This window comes from Ascaphus truei, chromosome 8, assembly GCF_040206685.1.
Source record: "Ascaphus truei isolate aAscTru1 chromosome 8, aAscTru1.hap1, whole genome shotgun sequence".
Lineage (NCBI taxonomy): Eukaryota > Metazoa > Chordata > Amphibia > Anura > Ascaphidae > Ascaphus > Ascaphus truei.
Window position 1 is genome coordinate 44,992,448 of NC_134490.1, and position 16,037 is coordinate 45,008,484.

The following is a 16,037-nucleotide window of genomic DNA, read 5'->3' on the forward strand; positions in this document are numbered from 1 at the left end:
ACTCCACATTTTACTGAGTACTGTACAGTAGTTAGGAGGAAATTAAAGTGATCTGGGGAAGTCTCCTGCTCAGTCTCAGATTACCCTCAGATGCTTCTCTTACCCCCTTACTGGCTACTTATGAAACACCTAATTTCTTCCAACCTTTTTACATTATATATTCATTGAACTCCACTCTTAGATTGTAAATTCTTTGTCACAGGGACTCCTTTTCCTAATGTTACTTTTATATCTGAAGCCCTAATTCCCATTATGTGTTATAATTTTATGTCATGTATTACTGCTCTGAAGCGCTATGTGCATGGATAGTGCTATATAAATAAAGATATACTTAAATATTCCGTCCAAATGGACCTTTTCAATATTAAAACCTTTCATATCTGACAGCATTGCCAAATTTACATCTCTACCTAGGGGATTTCTTTCAAGTGTACCCCTACAAATATTTACTGTAAGAGTCAGCCAGAAACATACCATCTCCTGGCTTTCTAATAAATATCATATTAATGTAAATAATTGTACTAATGATAGAAACAGTTTCTTTAAGTAGCCAAAAACTCCAAATCCACCTCCAACTTGAATGAAAGCCCTGTATAATGTAACAGGAATACAACCTATTGACATATAAAAGTGCTCTGTAGTCCTGTTATTTTTCAGAATATCCGCTTTATATATTAATATTACACAGTATAGAAAATTAGGATATTACTTTAGTAGAGAACAGAAAACCCCATTTATTAATGCTCAATTATAAAGTCGTGGAATACAATGTTACCGTGTGCTAACTGAGCTGCTCTGTCATGTACATCTTTAGAGGAAGGAATCAACGGCGTGTTAGGCAGTCAGCAGATTACTGTTTTGTGCTAATAAACTTTCTCAATGCACAAAGTTAAGACGGTGACGGGGTTTTATACATAGGTTGTTACTAATGTATCATGGAATTCCTATATTATACACTTGAGACTGATAACCTAAGTTACAGTTACTGTAACTACTTAACAGGTCAGAAATACAGTAAGCTGAACATCTTCAGTAAGACTCATACACCAGTTACTGAGTTTAACCTTTTATTCAAGCCTCATTCAATACAAAGCTCTGTAGTAGTAATAGTAGTAACCAGTAGTAACCAGTGAGAGTAAGAGATGAAAAAACACAAGTATGGTATCTGAGAAGAAAGAGGGTGAATCTGATGAAAGGTTTTAGTTGGAAGACATGGTGCTCTGGATCCAGGACACGTAGTTACAGACTTTGGTGTACACCCCGGGATAGTTCCTCTGTGCACAGCCGTAGCCCCATGAGACGACCCCCTGAAGCTCACCGTTACATACCACGGGTCCACCAGAGTCACCCTGATGAGAATAGAGACAGATTGTTACAGGTCAAGAAAACATCAAACATCTTCACAGAGAAGCCTTTTACTGAACAGAATAAGAACAAAGAGCCAAAGTTGAGTAGACCAATAACATCGTTGGGGCTCAGGTATGAACCTCATAAACAATCTGAGAACTGGCGTACTATGGGTTTTTCAAAGAGAGACAGAGACTTGCTAGTTATTAGGTAGCAGTGAGAGCCAGAGAGGACAGAGGAGAGGATACATTACCTGGCAGGAATCCTTGCCACCTTCAACGTAGCCCACACAGATCATGTTGTTGGTGATCTCCCCTGGGTAGGCATTGTTGCACTGGGTAGTAGTCAGGATGGGAGCATTCACACACATCAGGAGATCTGGGTAATTACCTACAAACACAAGAAGGATTAAGTCAAACATATTGTAATAAATACGTTCCCTTAAAGTGAAAGGAACCCTTTTGAGAGTGTGTCATTCAAGAGGGTCTTTTCTATATAGCGGGATTCCCTCACACAAGGTAATGGGGAAATGTTCTTTAAAGGAGTGGGCTTTTTTCCAGGATAAATCTTCCATAGAGTAGACTGTTGATGGAAGGAATATAGTGTTTGGTGAGGCTGGCATTCTTATTACAGGGATTCCCAATAGAATGGAATATTGAGCATGTAAGAAGATATACTTTTAAGAAGATTGTCCCCCTTACATGGGACCGATTGGGCTGAAAAGTAACCTGCTTATAACAGGGCACCTGTCAGAGCAGGTTTTTATAATGAGATGTTCTGTTGACTCACTTCCACTGCTGAGTGTGTTCCCCCAGCCAGAGATCAGGCAGCTGGTGCCAGCGCTTGCACAGCCAGTGGGAAGAGCCACAGCATTCACATAGGAGTTCAGAGAGGCTGCAGAGGCAAGCTTGACCAGCATGATGTCATTGTCCAGGGTCCTGGAGTTGTAGCTTGCATGTCTGATGACTTTGGCAGAGTTGATGAACTGCTCAGTTCCTTCATTCAAAAAAATGTTGTGTTCTCCAAGTCTGACCTGGATACTCCTACAAGCAAGATTAGTAGGGTAATCTGAAAGGGCAGTGACTCACACAGGACCTACAGCATGAGGTTTTAATCAGTCGTTACACTATCATTTCATCTATGAAGAACTTGAATGTTGCCCGCTAAAATATATCATAGACTTAACCTGCATTTAATTTCTCTCGGGCCAATGCGGTTACTAGAACTTTGAACTACAAACAGGGAACTAAAGACTTAAGCAAAAAAGATATGAGACACATAACAAGGTGTTTTTATCATTAATGCTGGAATTACTTGTGATGATGATTGGCTAATTCTATGGGCCACAGTGGGTGATATAAAAGATATATTAAATACCCTTATACAACCCTCATTACTTACGATTTGTAGCAGTGAGCAGCAGACACAACCCACAGGTTGTTAATCAAGGACCCTCCACAGAAATGGTAACCAGAGTTCAGGGACACCTGGAAGGGGACAGAGTTCTTGGCACAGGTGTAACCTCCCACGATCTTATCATCATCGTCAATGGGGAAAGCAGCTGGGAGAGAAATGGACAACCATTACTGCTGTTCATCGTGAGGGAACACAAGATCCACTGTATTCCCTACACTGGGAGAGCAAGGAATAATTCTGCATCTTAAACAGAGAGAAAAGCAGAGCAAGAAATAAATGTGCTATTTATAGAAGTGCGGAGTAAAGTAAAAGATAGATGTTTATCCTATACCAAGAGAATATTGATGTGTGGAGATAGATTAAAAATAAATATACCTCCTACACAAAGGAGAGCAGCAGTGGGATAGGTATCAAAGATACAGTATTCTGAGAACAGTTTGACAGACAGGTTATAGAGAAGTTTGCAGAGAAAGTTGTATAGTTAGAGGAGGAGGGAGAGATAGCTGTGCATGATATATTACTGCAACATATTCTCAGTAATAAGACTCACCAGCTGCTCCCAGCAACACACAGATCAGCAGGAACTTCATGGTGACTATCTGGTCAAGAGTATTTTTTAATGGAGAAAGGTCTGGTATTTATACTCTACCTCTACCAACCAAACATCTCTCCACCTACGTCTATTTGTACCTATTGATCACAACATGGAAACATGGAGTACGTGACCAATGGGAGCCAAAGAGTATATCAGTGACCTTGTCATGTTACCTATTTCTGTAACACAAACACTGCATTCAGATTGGAAAGGCCTGTGTAAAATAATGATATGTATCACATACATTTAAAAAATACTGTAACTTCTCCCAATGGTGTATTTTTATACAAGATTCAACATTTCCTTACAATGGTTCGAAAGACCAAACTAAATTTATTATGAATGTGTGAAATTCAGGATTATTTGGGGAGCAAAATCAGGGGAACTGACTTCCTGCACATTTTCAAACATCATCTAGAAACTCTGTATAGTGGTTATGAAATGATTAGGAATTGGTCTTAATCCAGAGAGACTGAGAAATGTTTTTGCATCTTTTTTAACCCCGAGTTATTTCTTGCACTTTATATAGAAATATTTGGCATATTTTATTAGAGTTTTAGCAACGTTATTCACTACAAAACACCACTGGCTAAAAGACATGTTTATTATAAACCAAAGAATTAAGAAATGGGCAATGAGGTAAATGTGTTTACAATTTGGGCAGGGTACAGTATACAAATAGACCATAGTATATTGGCACATGTGGAAGGAAAGAGGCTAATACTGTATTGTAAATGTGGTAGGTGTCAATCAGTACTATATATATGGTACTTTTACATTAATTTTTAGTGGCATTGTTGATGGTCTTGAAGGGAGATATATCTTTTTTGCAAGTGACACAAATTGATCTTAAACAATATAGGCACTTGGAGGATAATGACAGTGGTTAATGATTTCCGTAAACTAGGCTAATGGCCCCAAGTATTACACCTATTATATAATGCTAAGAAGTGCAAACTGTACTTAGACCAAAAAAGAAAAAAACCAAAGAGAGAATGCACGCTCAATGTAACATGCTGTAAACTAAAATACCTAATGTTATAGAAGATCGGAAACCCCATGAAGTAAAGCAGTGGGAAAAGATAGCAGGATGCTGGGGAAATGATTACATAGTTACATAGTAGATGAGGTTGAAAAAAGACATGTCCATCAAGTTCAACCTATGCTAAATTTAGACAACAGATACTTTATCCTATATCCGTGCTTACAGTATATTGATCCAGAGGAAGGCAAACATAAAAACCCAGTGACATACAGGGAAAATAAGGGGGAAATAAATTCCTTTCTGACTCCAATAATTGTCAATCAGATCACTCCCTCGATCAACATCCTTCCCATGTTTACTTATTTGGTATATCCCTGTATTTTCTATAAAGATGTCCAACCTTTTTTTGAACTAATCTATTGTATCTGCCATCACAGTCTCAATGGGTAATGAATTCCACATTTTAACTGCCCTTACAGTAAACAACCCTTTCCTTAGTTGCTGGGGAAATCTCCTTTCCTCCTACCTTAAGATTTGACCCTGTGTCCTTTGTACTGCCCTTGGGATGAATAGTTATTTTGAAAGCTGCTTGCACTGTCCCTGAATATAGTTGTATATATTTATCATATCCCCTCTTAGACGCCTTTTTTCTAATATAAATAAATCTAATTTAGCTAGCCTCTCCTCATAAATCAGATTGTCTATTCCCTTTCTTAATTTGGTGGCTCATCTCTGCACTCATTCTAGTTTCATAATGTCTTTTCTAAGGAGTGGTGCCCAAAATGGTACTCCATATTCAAGTTGTGGTCTTACTAATGCTTTATCAAGGGGTATAATTATGTTTACTTCCCTTCCATCCATTGCCCCTTTAATGCAAGATAAGATCTTGTTTGCCTTTGCAGCAACTGCATGATTTTGGGCACAATTGCCAAGTCTGCTGTTTACAGTCACTCCTAAATCCTTCTCCATCAAGGATTCCCCTAATTTAGCCCCATTTAATTTGTAAGTTGCCTACTTATTCTTGTTTTCCATTTGCATAACCTTACATTTACATTTAACCTTACATGCGCCCCAAAACTGGAACAACCTACCGGAGACTCTCACATCCACCACCAGTTTAAGTTCTTTCTAATCTATGGCTGTCTCACATTTTAATCTGGTCTGTAACTGTTTCATACGCCCATAATATATATTTTCTTTAACTGTGCATGCAATGTCTTGCGTACAATGTGTACTCTGTTCATTTATGTAAATGTATTTGTAACCATGTATTATTTGTCTTAACTCTGTGCCCAGGACATACTTGAAAACGAGAGGTAACTCTCAATGTATTACTTCCTGGTAAAATATTTTATAAATAATATAAATAAATAAAATTTTCTGTATTATTAGCAGTCTAAAGAGTGTGGGGCTAATACTGATTTGTAGATCCTTATATTAGACCAAACCTAAAGTACTGTCAGTTCTACTGAACATATATTTAGAAGGACAGAAAATAGAGGTGGTGTGAAAAAGAGCAGCTGAAATGTTGCATTGTCTGCATCATAACACATCAGGAAAGAGTAAAATAACTAACAACGTACATTTTGGAAAAAGTAAGTAGGATGTGAGAAAACTTTTGACATGCGTGGCATCAGGTCAAGTTAAACTCTACATTAACATATAACAATGTACCTCATCTCATGAACGTCCTCTGCCTCTCTCCTTCATTTTTGGGGGACGGATAAACTCTCAAGATTGTACAATTTTTTTCTGGTCAGTGAATGACTCACAATGGTCATGTCCTGTAAAGCATAAGTCTACAAAGTAGTGATTGGTTAGCACACCCAATATACAGATGTGGTGAAATGTCCCTGCCACGGCATTACCTTTTATATAGACACAGAAGTTATGGTTAGCCACCTGACCACGGTGGCATGTGTCCCAAAAGAAGGATTGGGGAAATGTATCAACATAAAGAAAGTGCAAATAGAAGTTTGTTTTGATGCATTGCTCCATTTTCTGTTTGTGTTTACATCAATTGTGTGAAAGTGTTTCCTACACTTAATGCACATTGTTAGCCAGAAAAGTTATATGCCACCTCAGACCAGGCGCCCAGGTTGGGACACTGCAGCGTTAATCCTATGGTGCCAGGACCAACACACCCCAGTACTGGAGACAGTGTTGTTTGCTACATTTGTACTCATTTGAAATGTAATAGCTTCTATGGTAGTGCTGGTAATGTGTTGGGGTGCGAGTTCCTTTTGTGTGCATGTTTTTGTTGATATCAGCATACCACAATATATCATATCACAGATCATCATGGGATTCAATAGAAATCATTGTGCAAGATATCACCATACAACAGTGGGTCACATCAGTACAGGGGCAATTTCATAACTCTCATTACACACAAATAAGAGAGCTCTGATACAGGCAGGTTTCCTCTCAGTCCGAATGTGTCATCTTGTTAGATGAACATGTTATGGGCTATGTTCTTCCAATAAGGGTGCCGGCCTCACAAGACTTCACCACTAGCCACGTCACCAACTATCTCCTTCAACGAACATTGTTCTTTGCTAAAATCCTTACAACAGTTGCTCATATGTGTATATTCTTGATTCCATAACTCTCTTTATGCCAAAAGGAGAGACCACTGAGGTTTGGAAAGTTCTGAACACATTATGAAGAGACCTGAGAGGTTTAGAAAGCTCTGCACATATGAAAAAGAGACATGTGAGGGCTAGAATGTTCTGTGCACACAGTGAGAGTTCATTTAGAAGAATCCAGAGCACACAAAAAAATGTAAATAATACTGTGAGAAATTTAAAGTTGACTGAGAGAGATAATAAAAAAAACTTAAGAAAGACAAATGCTGTGGGCTTCTGGTAAAGGGATTGAACGCCCTCCAGGAATGGGCCCCCAAATCCAAATTTTAGAATAGTTTGATCTTGAAATTAACATTTTATTCTATCAAATGCTTTCTTAACGTCTAGACTTAATAGTATAGCCTTTGCACTGGTGAGTTGCACGTGGTCAATGATATTTATGATCTTTCGGGGTATTGTCTGAGGCCTGTCTACCTGAAACAAAACCTACTTGATCGATGTGTATTAGACATGCTAGAATCGGGTTCAGCCTGTTCACAAGGATCTTACTATAGGTTTTCAGATGAGTAAGGACATTGGTCTATAGTTACCACATTGGAGTGGGTCTCTACCCTCCTTATGAATGATGGCTAGGTTGGCCATAGACATGGAGGTTGGGATTAGTTCACCTTCTAGAAAAGAGTTAAACGTATCAAGAACATACGGGAACAGGATCGCCTGAAATTTTTTATGATAGAGATTAGTTAAGCCATCCGGACCTGGCGTTTTGGCTACCTTCAAAGATTTAATCGCCTCTAATAGTTCCTCTTGTGAAATTTTCTTATTTAGCACTTGTGATTCCTCCTCAGATAACACGGGCAAGTTACATTGTTTTAGATATTGTGAGATACCTCAGTGCTTGTAGGGCGCCTTTTGGCGAATATAGGTTATACAATATTGATTAAAAATTTGTAAATTCTTGTGCTATTTCTCTTTCATTTTATTGTAGGTGACTTGTCCTGATTTGGATTGAATTGCAGTGATTTGAGATTTAATTCTCATACATCTGAGCTTGTTTGCTAACAACCTGTCGGCCTTATTACCCTTGTAATAATATCGTTGGTTTGTCCACTTTAGCGCTCTCGCTACCTCTTCCAGTCGGAGCTGTTTGAGCTCTGTTCTTGTTTTATCAAGTAATTTATAAAGTTTTTTTGAGGGCATCTGGAAGGGGGGAAGGGAGGGGGGCGTGGGTGCATCAGAGGCATCTGGAAGGGGGGAAGGGAGGGGGGGCATGGGTGCATCAGAGGCATCTGGAAGGGGGGAAGGGAGGGGGGCATGGGTGCATCAGAGGCATCTGGAAGGGGGGAAGGGAGGGGGGTGTGGGTGCATCAGTGGCATCTGGAAGGGGGGAAGGGAGGGGGGTGTGGGTGCATCAGTGGCATCTGGAAGGGGGGAAGGGAGGGGGGTGTGGGTGCATCAGTGGCATCTGGAAGGGGGGAAGGGAGGGGGGGCGTGGGTGCATCAGAGGCATCTGGAAGGGGGGAAGGTAGGGAGGGCATGGGTGCATCAGAGGCATCTGGAAGGGGGAAGGGAGGGGGGGTGTGGGTGCATCAGTGGCATCTGGGAGGGGGAAGGGAGGGGGAAGAGGGTGTATCAGAGGAATCTGGGAGGGTCTGAGCCTCATTATTTTCCATGTCAACCATTTCAACATTCAACCTTACACCTTTATATTGAGTTCGCCTTATAAACATTTTTGGACATATAAACCTGCAACAAGGACTTGCAGATCCGCCGTTTCTGTCAGTGTGTTAATAACCGTATAAATTAGGGGGGGTTGGAGGGGGGGTGAGGGGTTGGAGGGAGGGCGAGGGGGGGGGGGGGGTGGTCAGCCGGAAACACACCATCTCCTGGCTTTCTAACAAATATCATATTAATGTAAATAATTGTACTAATGATAGAAAAAGTTTCTTTAAGTTACCAAGAGAGCCCCAAATCCACCCCCAACTTGAATGAAAAACTTGTATAATGTAACAAGAATACAACCCTTTTCTGTGTTTAAATACAATTCCTTTAATTTATTACAGTGCTCTGTAGTCCTGTTACTTTACAGTATATCTGTGTTATATATTAATATTATGTTTTCGTACAATTCATGGGGAGCATATAGGGAAAAAAGACAATAGTGCAAACAATATAAGTGCAGACGTTTTTCGATGTTGGGAGAAATGTTGCAGACTTGGCTCTATATACAGCCTACTCACAAGATGCAGGATGTAAGAAAGCAGGAAAAATAAATATCGCTGTGGCTGGAGGTTCTCCAAAGGTATATTGTAGTCTAAGATCCCATCAGTGAACTCTAGAAGCCTGAGGAAGTCCAGTTCCGGACGAAACGCGTTGCTCTTTTTTCATCTTGGACACTTCACAGCACACCACAGAGGAGGCAGAGGTGCAGTTGTAGCTCTCCATCCGGATGCGGAAGGCGAGATCCCCTACCACTATACACCGCACTGCCCCCCCTTGCTTTTATTTCCCCACAGAAGCCTTTGGTTTCTGTTTTTACACATTTTCTTGTTTTTTATTAAAATTAGTTTTTACCCTCCAGACCATAGTGTCATTTGTTTATGCTATAACCTATCTTCAGCGTCAGCCACACCAGGAATAGAAGTACAAGGAAACTGCTAGGAGTGTGTAATCACACTGGCCCGTGTGAGTATTGTGATATTATATTCTTTATCATTGTCCCCACCCCTTCATCACCACCTGCTACCAATTGGGTAATATCCCTAAAAGGGCAGGAACAAGACACCAAGACAGGACCACACTCACATTGGCCCGTGTGAGTGTTAGATCATACAATTTTATTTTAGTGGTTTATCAATACCCTATCCCCCCCCCATTGACGCCTCTATTTACATATACCTTAACCCTATCCTCTCTTTTGTTTATATGAGAGGAAATCCCCCTGGAGTGGAAACACTGAACCACAAAGCAATAAGGACATACATCAAGAAGAAGAACTCACATCGCGGAGAGAAAAGGATCATTGCAAGATCACGGGATCCCCAAAGAAACCTTGATGTGACTGAGCTTACACAAGGCCGTGTTAGTTATATATTACCATTTTTACCTTCTCAACCACATATACACATTTATGTATATTCGCCCTTTCAATTGGACATCTGCCACCTGAGCTATTACGTTCGCTCAGGGTATAACCACTCTATTTTAGTGTTAATTACTAGACTCATTACACTGCCTGTTTCCCACAACTGTGCTCCCCCACCCAGTGGGAACTGCATGGAATTGATCCCCTACGTTCCTGAGCGCTACAGAGGTCCTCCCACTCTACGCGTTTCGCCTGGGTATCACCACAGCTTTGTCTACCAAGACGAATTTACACATTTACACAGAATTTATTATTATTATTATATTATATAGATATTATTAGATATTGACTTTATTTTTAGTGAGTACTTAATGTTGTTTGCGCCTACTGGTCACTCTTACTAGTTCATAAATTAATATCACACAGCACAGAAATTAGGACATTACTTAAGTAGAGAACAGAAAACCCCATTTATTAATGCTCAATTATAAAGTCTTGGAATACATCTTTAGAGAAAGGAATCAACGGCGTGTTAGGCAGCCAGCATATTACTGTTTTGTGCTAATAGACTTTCTCAATGCACAAGGTTAAGATGGTGACAGGGTTTTATATATAGGTTGTTACTAATGTATCATGGAATTCCTATATTATACATTTGAGACTGATAACCTAAGTTACAGTTACTGTAACTACTTAACATGTCAGAAATACAGTAAGCTGAACATCTTCAGTAAGACTCATACACCAGTTACTGAGTTTAACCTTTTATTCAAGCCTCATTCAATACAAAGCTCTGTAGTAGTAATAGTAGTAACCAGTAGTAACCAGTGAGAGTAAGAGATGAAAAAACACAAGTATGGTATCTGAGAAGAAAGAGGGTGAATCTGATGAAAGGTTTTAGTTGGAAGACATGGTGCTCTGGATCCAGGACACGTAGTTGCAGACTTTGGTGTACACCCCGGGATAGTTCCTCTGTGCACAGCCGTAGCCCCATGAGACGACCCCCTGAAGCTCACCGTTACATACCACGGGTCCACCAGAGTCACCCTGATGAGAATAGAGACAGATTGTTACTGGTCAAGCAAACATCAAACATTTTCACAGAGAAGCCTTTTACTGAACAGAATAAGAAGAAAGAGCCAAAGTTGATTAGACCAATAACATCGTTGGGGCTCAGGTATGAACCTCATAAACAATCCCAGCACTGTCAAACTTTGGGTGTTACAAAGAGAGACAGAGATTTGCTAGTTATTAGGTAACAGTGAGAGCCAGAGAGGACAGAGGAGAGGATACATTACCTGGCAGGAATCCTTGCCACCTTCAACGTAGCCCACACAGATCATGTTGTTGGTGATCTCCCCTGGGTAGGCATTGTTGCACTGGGTAGTAGTCAGGATGGGAGCATTCACACACATCAGGAGATCTGGGTAATTACCTTCAAACACAAGGAGGATTAATTAAAACATATTGTAATAAATACGTTGCCTTAAAGTGAAAGGAACCCTTTTGAGAGTGTGTCATTCAAGAGTATCTTTTCTATATAGCGGAATTCCCTCACACAAGGTAATGGGGAAATGTTCTTAAAAGGAGAGGGCTTATTCCCAGGATAAATCTTCCATAGAGTAGACTGTTGATGAAAGGAATATAGTGTTTGGTTAGGCTGCCATTCTTATTACAGGTATTCCTCAATAGAATGGAACATGAGCATGTAAGAAGATATACTTTTAAGAAGATTGTTCCCCTTACATGGGACCTATTGGGCTGAAAAGTAATCTGTTTATATCAGGGCACCTGTCACAGCAGGTTTTTATAATGATATGTTGTGTTGACTCACTTCCACTGCTGAGTGTGTTCCCCCAGCCAGAGATCAGGCAGCTGGTGCCAGCACTTGCACAGCCAGTGGGAAGAGCCACAGCATTCACATAGGAGTTCAGAGAGGCTGCAGAGGCAAGCTTGATCAGCATGATGTCATTGTCCAGGGTCCTGGAGTTGTAGCTGGCATGTCTGATGACTTTGGCAGAGTTGATGAACTGCTCAGTTCCTTCATTCACAAAGATGTTGTGTTCTCCAAGTCTGACTTGGATACTCCTACAAGCAAGATTAGTAGGGTAATCTGAAAGGGCAGTGACTCACACAGGACCTACAGCATGAGGTTTTAATCAGTATTTACGCTATCATTTCATATATGAAGAACTTGAATGTTGGCCGCTAAAATATACTGTATCAGAGACTTAACCTGAATTTAATTTCTCCCGGACCAATGCGGTTACTAGGACTTTGAACTACAAACAGGGAACTAAAGACATAAGAATAAAAGATATGAGACACATAACAAGGTGTTTTTAGCATTATTGCTGGAATTACTTGTGGTGATGATAGGCTAATTCTGACATGCCTGGGATCTGGGGGTGCCCTATGGGCCACCATTAGGCGATAAAAAATATATATTAAATACCCTTAAACAACCCTCATTACTTACGATTTGTAGCAGTGAGCAGCAGACACAACCCACAGGTTGTTAATCAGGGACCCTCCACAGAAATGGTAACCAGAGTTCAGGGACACCTGGAAGGGGACAGAGTTCTTGGCACAGGTGTAACCTCCTACGATCTTATCATCATCATCATCAATGGGGAAAGCAGCTGGGAGAGAAATGGACAACAATTACTGATGTTCAAGTGAGAGAACACAATATCCACTGTATTCCCTACACTGGGAGAGCAAGGGATAATGTTGCATTTTAAACAGAGAGAAGAGCAAAGCAAGAAATAAATGTGCTATTTATAGAAGTGCGGAGCAGAGTATTAGATAGATGTTTATCCCATACCAAGAGAATATTGATGTGTGGAGATAGATAAAACATAAATATACCTCCTACACAAAGGAGAGCAGCAGTGGGATAGGTATCAAAGATACAGTATTCTGGGAACAGTTTTGCAGACAGGTGATAGAGAAGTTTGCAGAGAAAGTTGTATAGTTAGAGGAGGAGTGAGAGATAGCTGTGCATGATATATTACTGCAACATATTCTCAGTGATAAGACTCACCAGCTGCTCCCAGCAACATACAGATCAGCAGGAACTTCATGGTGACTGTCTGGTCAAGAGGATTTGTTAATGGAGAAAGGTCTGGTATTTATACTCTACCTCTACCAACCAAACCTATGTCCATCCACATCTATTTGTACCTATTGATCACAACATGGAAACATGGAGTTTGTGACCAATGGGAGCCAAAGAGTATATCAGTGACCTTGTCATGTTACCTATTTCTGTAACACAAACACTGCATTCAGATTGGAAAGGCCTGTGTAAAATAATGATATGTATCACATACATTTAAAAAATAGTGTAACTTCTCCCAATGGTGTGTTTTTATACAAGATTCAACATTTCCTTACAATGGCTCGAAAGACTAAACTAAAATAATTAGAATGTGTGAAATTCAGGATTATTTGGGGAACAAAATCAGGGGAACTGACTTCCTGCACATTTTCAAACATCATCTAGAAACTCTTTATAGTGGTTATGAAATGATTAGGAATGGGTCTTAATACAGAGAGACTGATAAATGCTTTTGCATCTTTTTTAAAGCTGAGTTATTTCTTGCACTTTATATATAAATATTTGGCATATTTTAATAGAGTTTCAGCAACTTTATTCACTACAAGATACCACTGGCTAAAAGACATGTTTATTATAAACCAAAAAAGAAAAAGAAATGGGCAATGAGGTTAATGAGTTTACCATTTGGGCAGGGTACAGTATACAAATAGACGATAGTATATTGGCACATGTGGAAGGAAAGAGGCTAATACTTTATTGTAAATGTGGTAGGTGTCAATCAGTACTATATATATGGCACTTTTATATACATTTTTAGTGGCATTGTTGATGGACTTGAAGGGAGATATATCTTTTTTGCAAGTGACACAAATTGATCTGAGACAGTATAGGCACTTGGAGGATAATGACCGTGGTTATGATTTCCGAAAACTAGGCTAATGGCCCCAAGTATTACACCTATTATATAACGCTAAGAAGTGCAAACTGTACTTAGACAAAAAAAAAAACAAGGAGAGAATGCACGCTCAATGTAACATGCTGTAAACTAACATACCTAATGTTATAGAAGATCGGAAACCCCATGAAGTAAAGCAGTGGGAAAAGATAGCAGGATGCTGGGGAAATGATTATATAGTTACATAGTAGATGAGGTTGAAAAAAGACATGTCCATCAAGTTCAACCTATGCTAAATTTAGACGACAGATACTTTATCCTATATCCGTACTTACAGTACATTGATCCAGAGGAAGGCAAAAAAAAAAAAACAGTGACATAAAGAATCATGCAATGATATCTCATAAGGGGAAAAATAAATTCCTTCCTGGCTCCAATAATTGGCAATCAGATCACTCCCTGGATCAACATCCTTCCCATGTTTACTTATTTGGTATATCCCTGTCTTTTCTATAAAGATGTCCAACCTTTTTTTTAACTAATCTATTGTATCTGCCATCACAGTCTCAATGGGTAATGAATTCCACATTTTAACTGCCCTTACTGTAAAGAACCCTTTCTTTAGTTGCTGGTGAAATCTCCTTTCCTCCTACCTTAAAGTTTGATCCTGTGTCCTTTGCACTGCCCTTGGGATGAATAGTTATTTTGAGAGCTGCTTGCACTGTCCCCGAATATAGTTGTGTATATAGTTATCATATCCCCTCTTAGACGCCTCTTTTCTAATGTAAATAAATCTAATTTAGCTAGCCTCTTCTCATAAATCAGATTTTCCATTCCCTGTATTAATTTGGTGGCTCTTCTCTGAGCTCATTCTATTTTCATAATGTTTTTTCTAAGGAGTGGTGCCCAAAATGGTACTCCATATTCAAGGTGTGGTCTTACTAATGCTTTATAAAGGGGTAAAATTATGTTTACTTCCCTTCCATCCATTGCCCTTTTAATGCAAGATCAGATCTTGTTTGCCTTTGCAGCTACTGCATGGCTTTGGGCACAATTGCTAAGTATGCTGTCTACAAGTACTCCTAAATCCTTCTCCATCAAGGATTCCCCTAGGTTGTGAGAAAACGTTTGACATGCGTGGCGTCAGGTCAAGTTAAACTCTGCATTAACATATAACAATTTACCTCATCTCATGAACGTCCTCTGCCTCTTTCCTTCATTTTTGGGGGGCGGATAAACTCAAGATTTTACAAATTTTTCTGGTCAGTGAATGACTCACAATGGTCATGTCCTGTAAAGCATAAGTCTACAAAGTAGTGATTGGTAAGCACACCCAAAATAAAGATGTAGTGAAATGTCCCTGCCACGGCATTACCTTTTATATAGACACAGAAGTTATGGTTTGCCACCTGACCACGCAGAAAGTGCAAATAGAAGTTTGTTTTGATGCATTGCTCCATTTTCTGTTTGTGTATACATCAATTGTGTGAAAGTGTTTCCTACACTTAATGCACATTGTTAGCCAGAAAAGTTATATGCCACCTCTGACCGGCCGCCCAGGTTGGGACACTGCAGCGTTAATCCTATGGTGCCAGGACCAACACACCCCAATACTGGAGACAGTGTTGTTTGCTACATTTGTACTCATTTGAAATGTAATAGCTTCTATGGTAGTGCTGGTAATGTGTTGGGGTGCGAGCTCCTTTTGTGTGCATGTTTTTGTTGATATCAGCATACCACAATATATCATATCACAGATCATCATGGGATTCAATAGAAATCATTGTGCAAGATATCACCATACAACAGTGGGTCACATCAGTACAGTGTCAATTTCATAACTCTCATTACACACAAATAAGAGAGCTCTGATACAGGCAGGTTTCCTCTCAGTCCGAATGTGTCATCTTGTTACATGAACATGTTATGGGCTATGTTCTTCCAATAAGGGTGCCGGCCTCACAAGACTTCACCACTAGCCACGTCACCAACTATCTCCTTCAACGAACATTGTTCTTTGCTAAAATCCTTACAACAGTTGCTCATATGTGTATATTCTTGA

General features: G+C 39.8%; 2 protein-coding genes across 2 annotated transcripts; both read right to left on the bottom strand.

Annotated features, from left to right (window-relative positions):
- Nucleotides 1-1,054: 1,054 nt before the first annotated feature.
- LOC142501645 (trypsin-like) lies at nucleotides 1,055-3,358 on the bottom strand. The gene is made up of 5 exons (XM_075611789.1): nucleotides 3,314-3,358; nucleotides 2,749-2,908; nucleotides 2,137-2,390; nucleotides 1,601-1,737; nucleotides 1,055-1,349 (listed from the first exon to the last, which is right to left on the bottom strand). The coding sequence occupies exons 1-5, from the start codon at nucleotides 3,351-3,353 to the stop codon at nucleotides 1,200-1,202; spliced, it is 741 nt and encodes a 246-aa protein (XP_075467904.1). The 5' UTR covers nucleotides 3,354-3,358; the 3' UTR covers nucleotides 1,055-1,199.
- A 7,410-nt stretch (nucleotides 3,359-10,768) lies between these two features.
- Nucleotides 10,769-13,111, bottom strand: LOC142501652 (trypsin-like). Its single transcript, XM_075611794.1, has 5 exons — nucleotides 13,063-13,111; nucleotides 12,496-12,658; nucleotides 11,851-12,104; nucleotides 11,315-11,451; nucleotides 10,769-11,063 (listed from the first exon to the last, which is right to left on the bottom strand). The coding sequence occupies exons 1-5, from the start codon at nucleotides 13,100-13,102 to the stop codon at nucleotides 10,914-10,916; spliced, it is 744 nt and encodes a 247-aa protein (XP_075467909.1). The 5' UTR covers nucleotides 13,103-13,111; the 3' UTR covers nucleotides 10,769-10,913.
- Nucleotides 13,112-16,037: the final 2,926 nt, after the last annotated feature.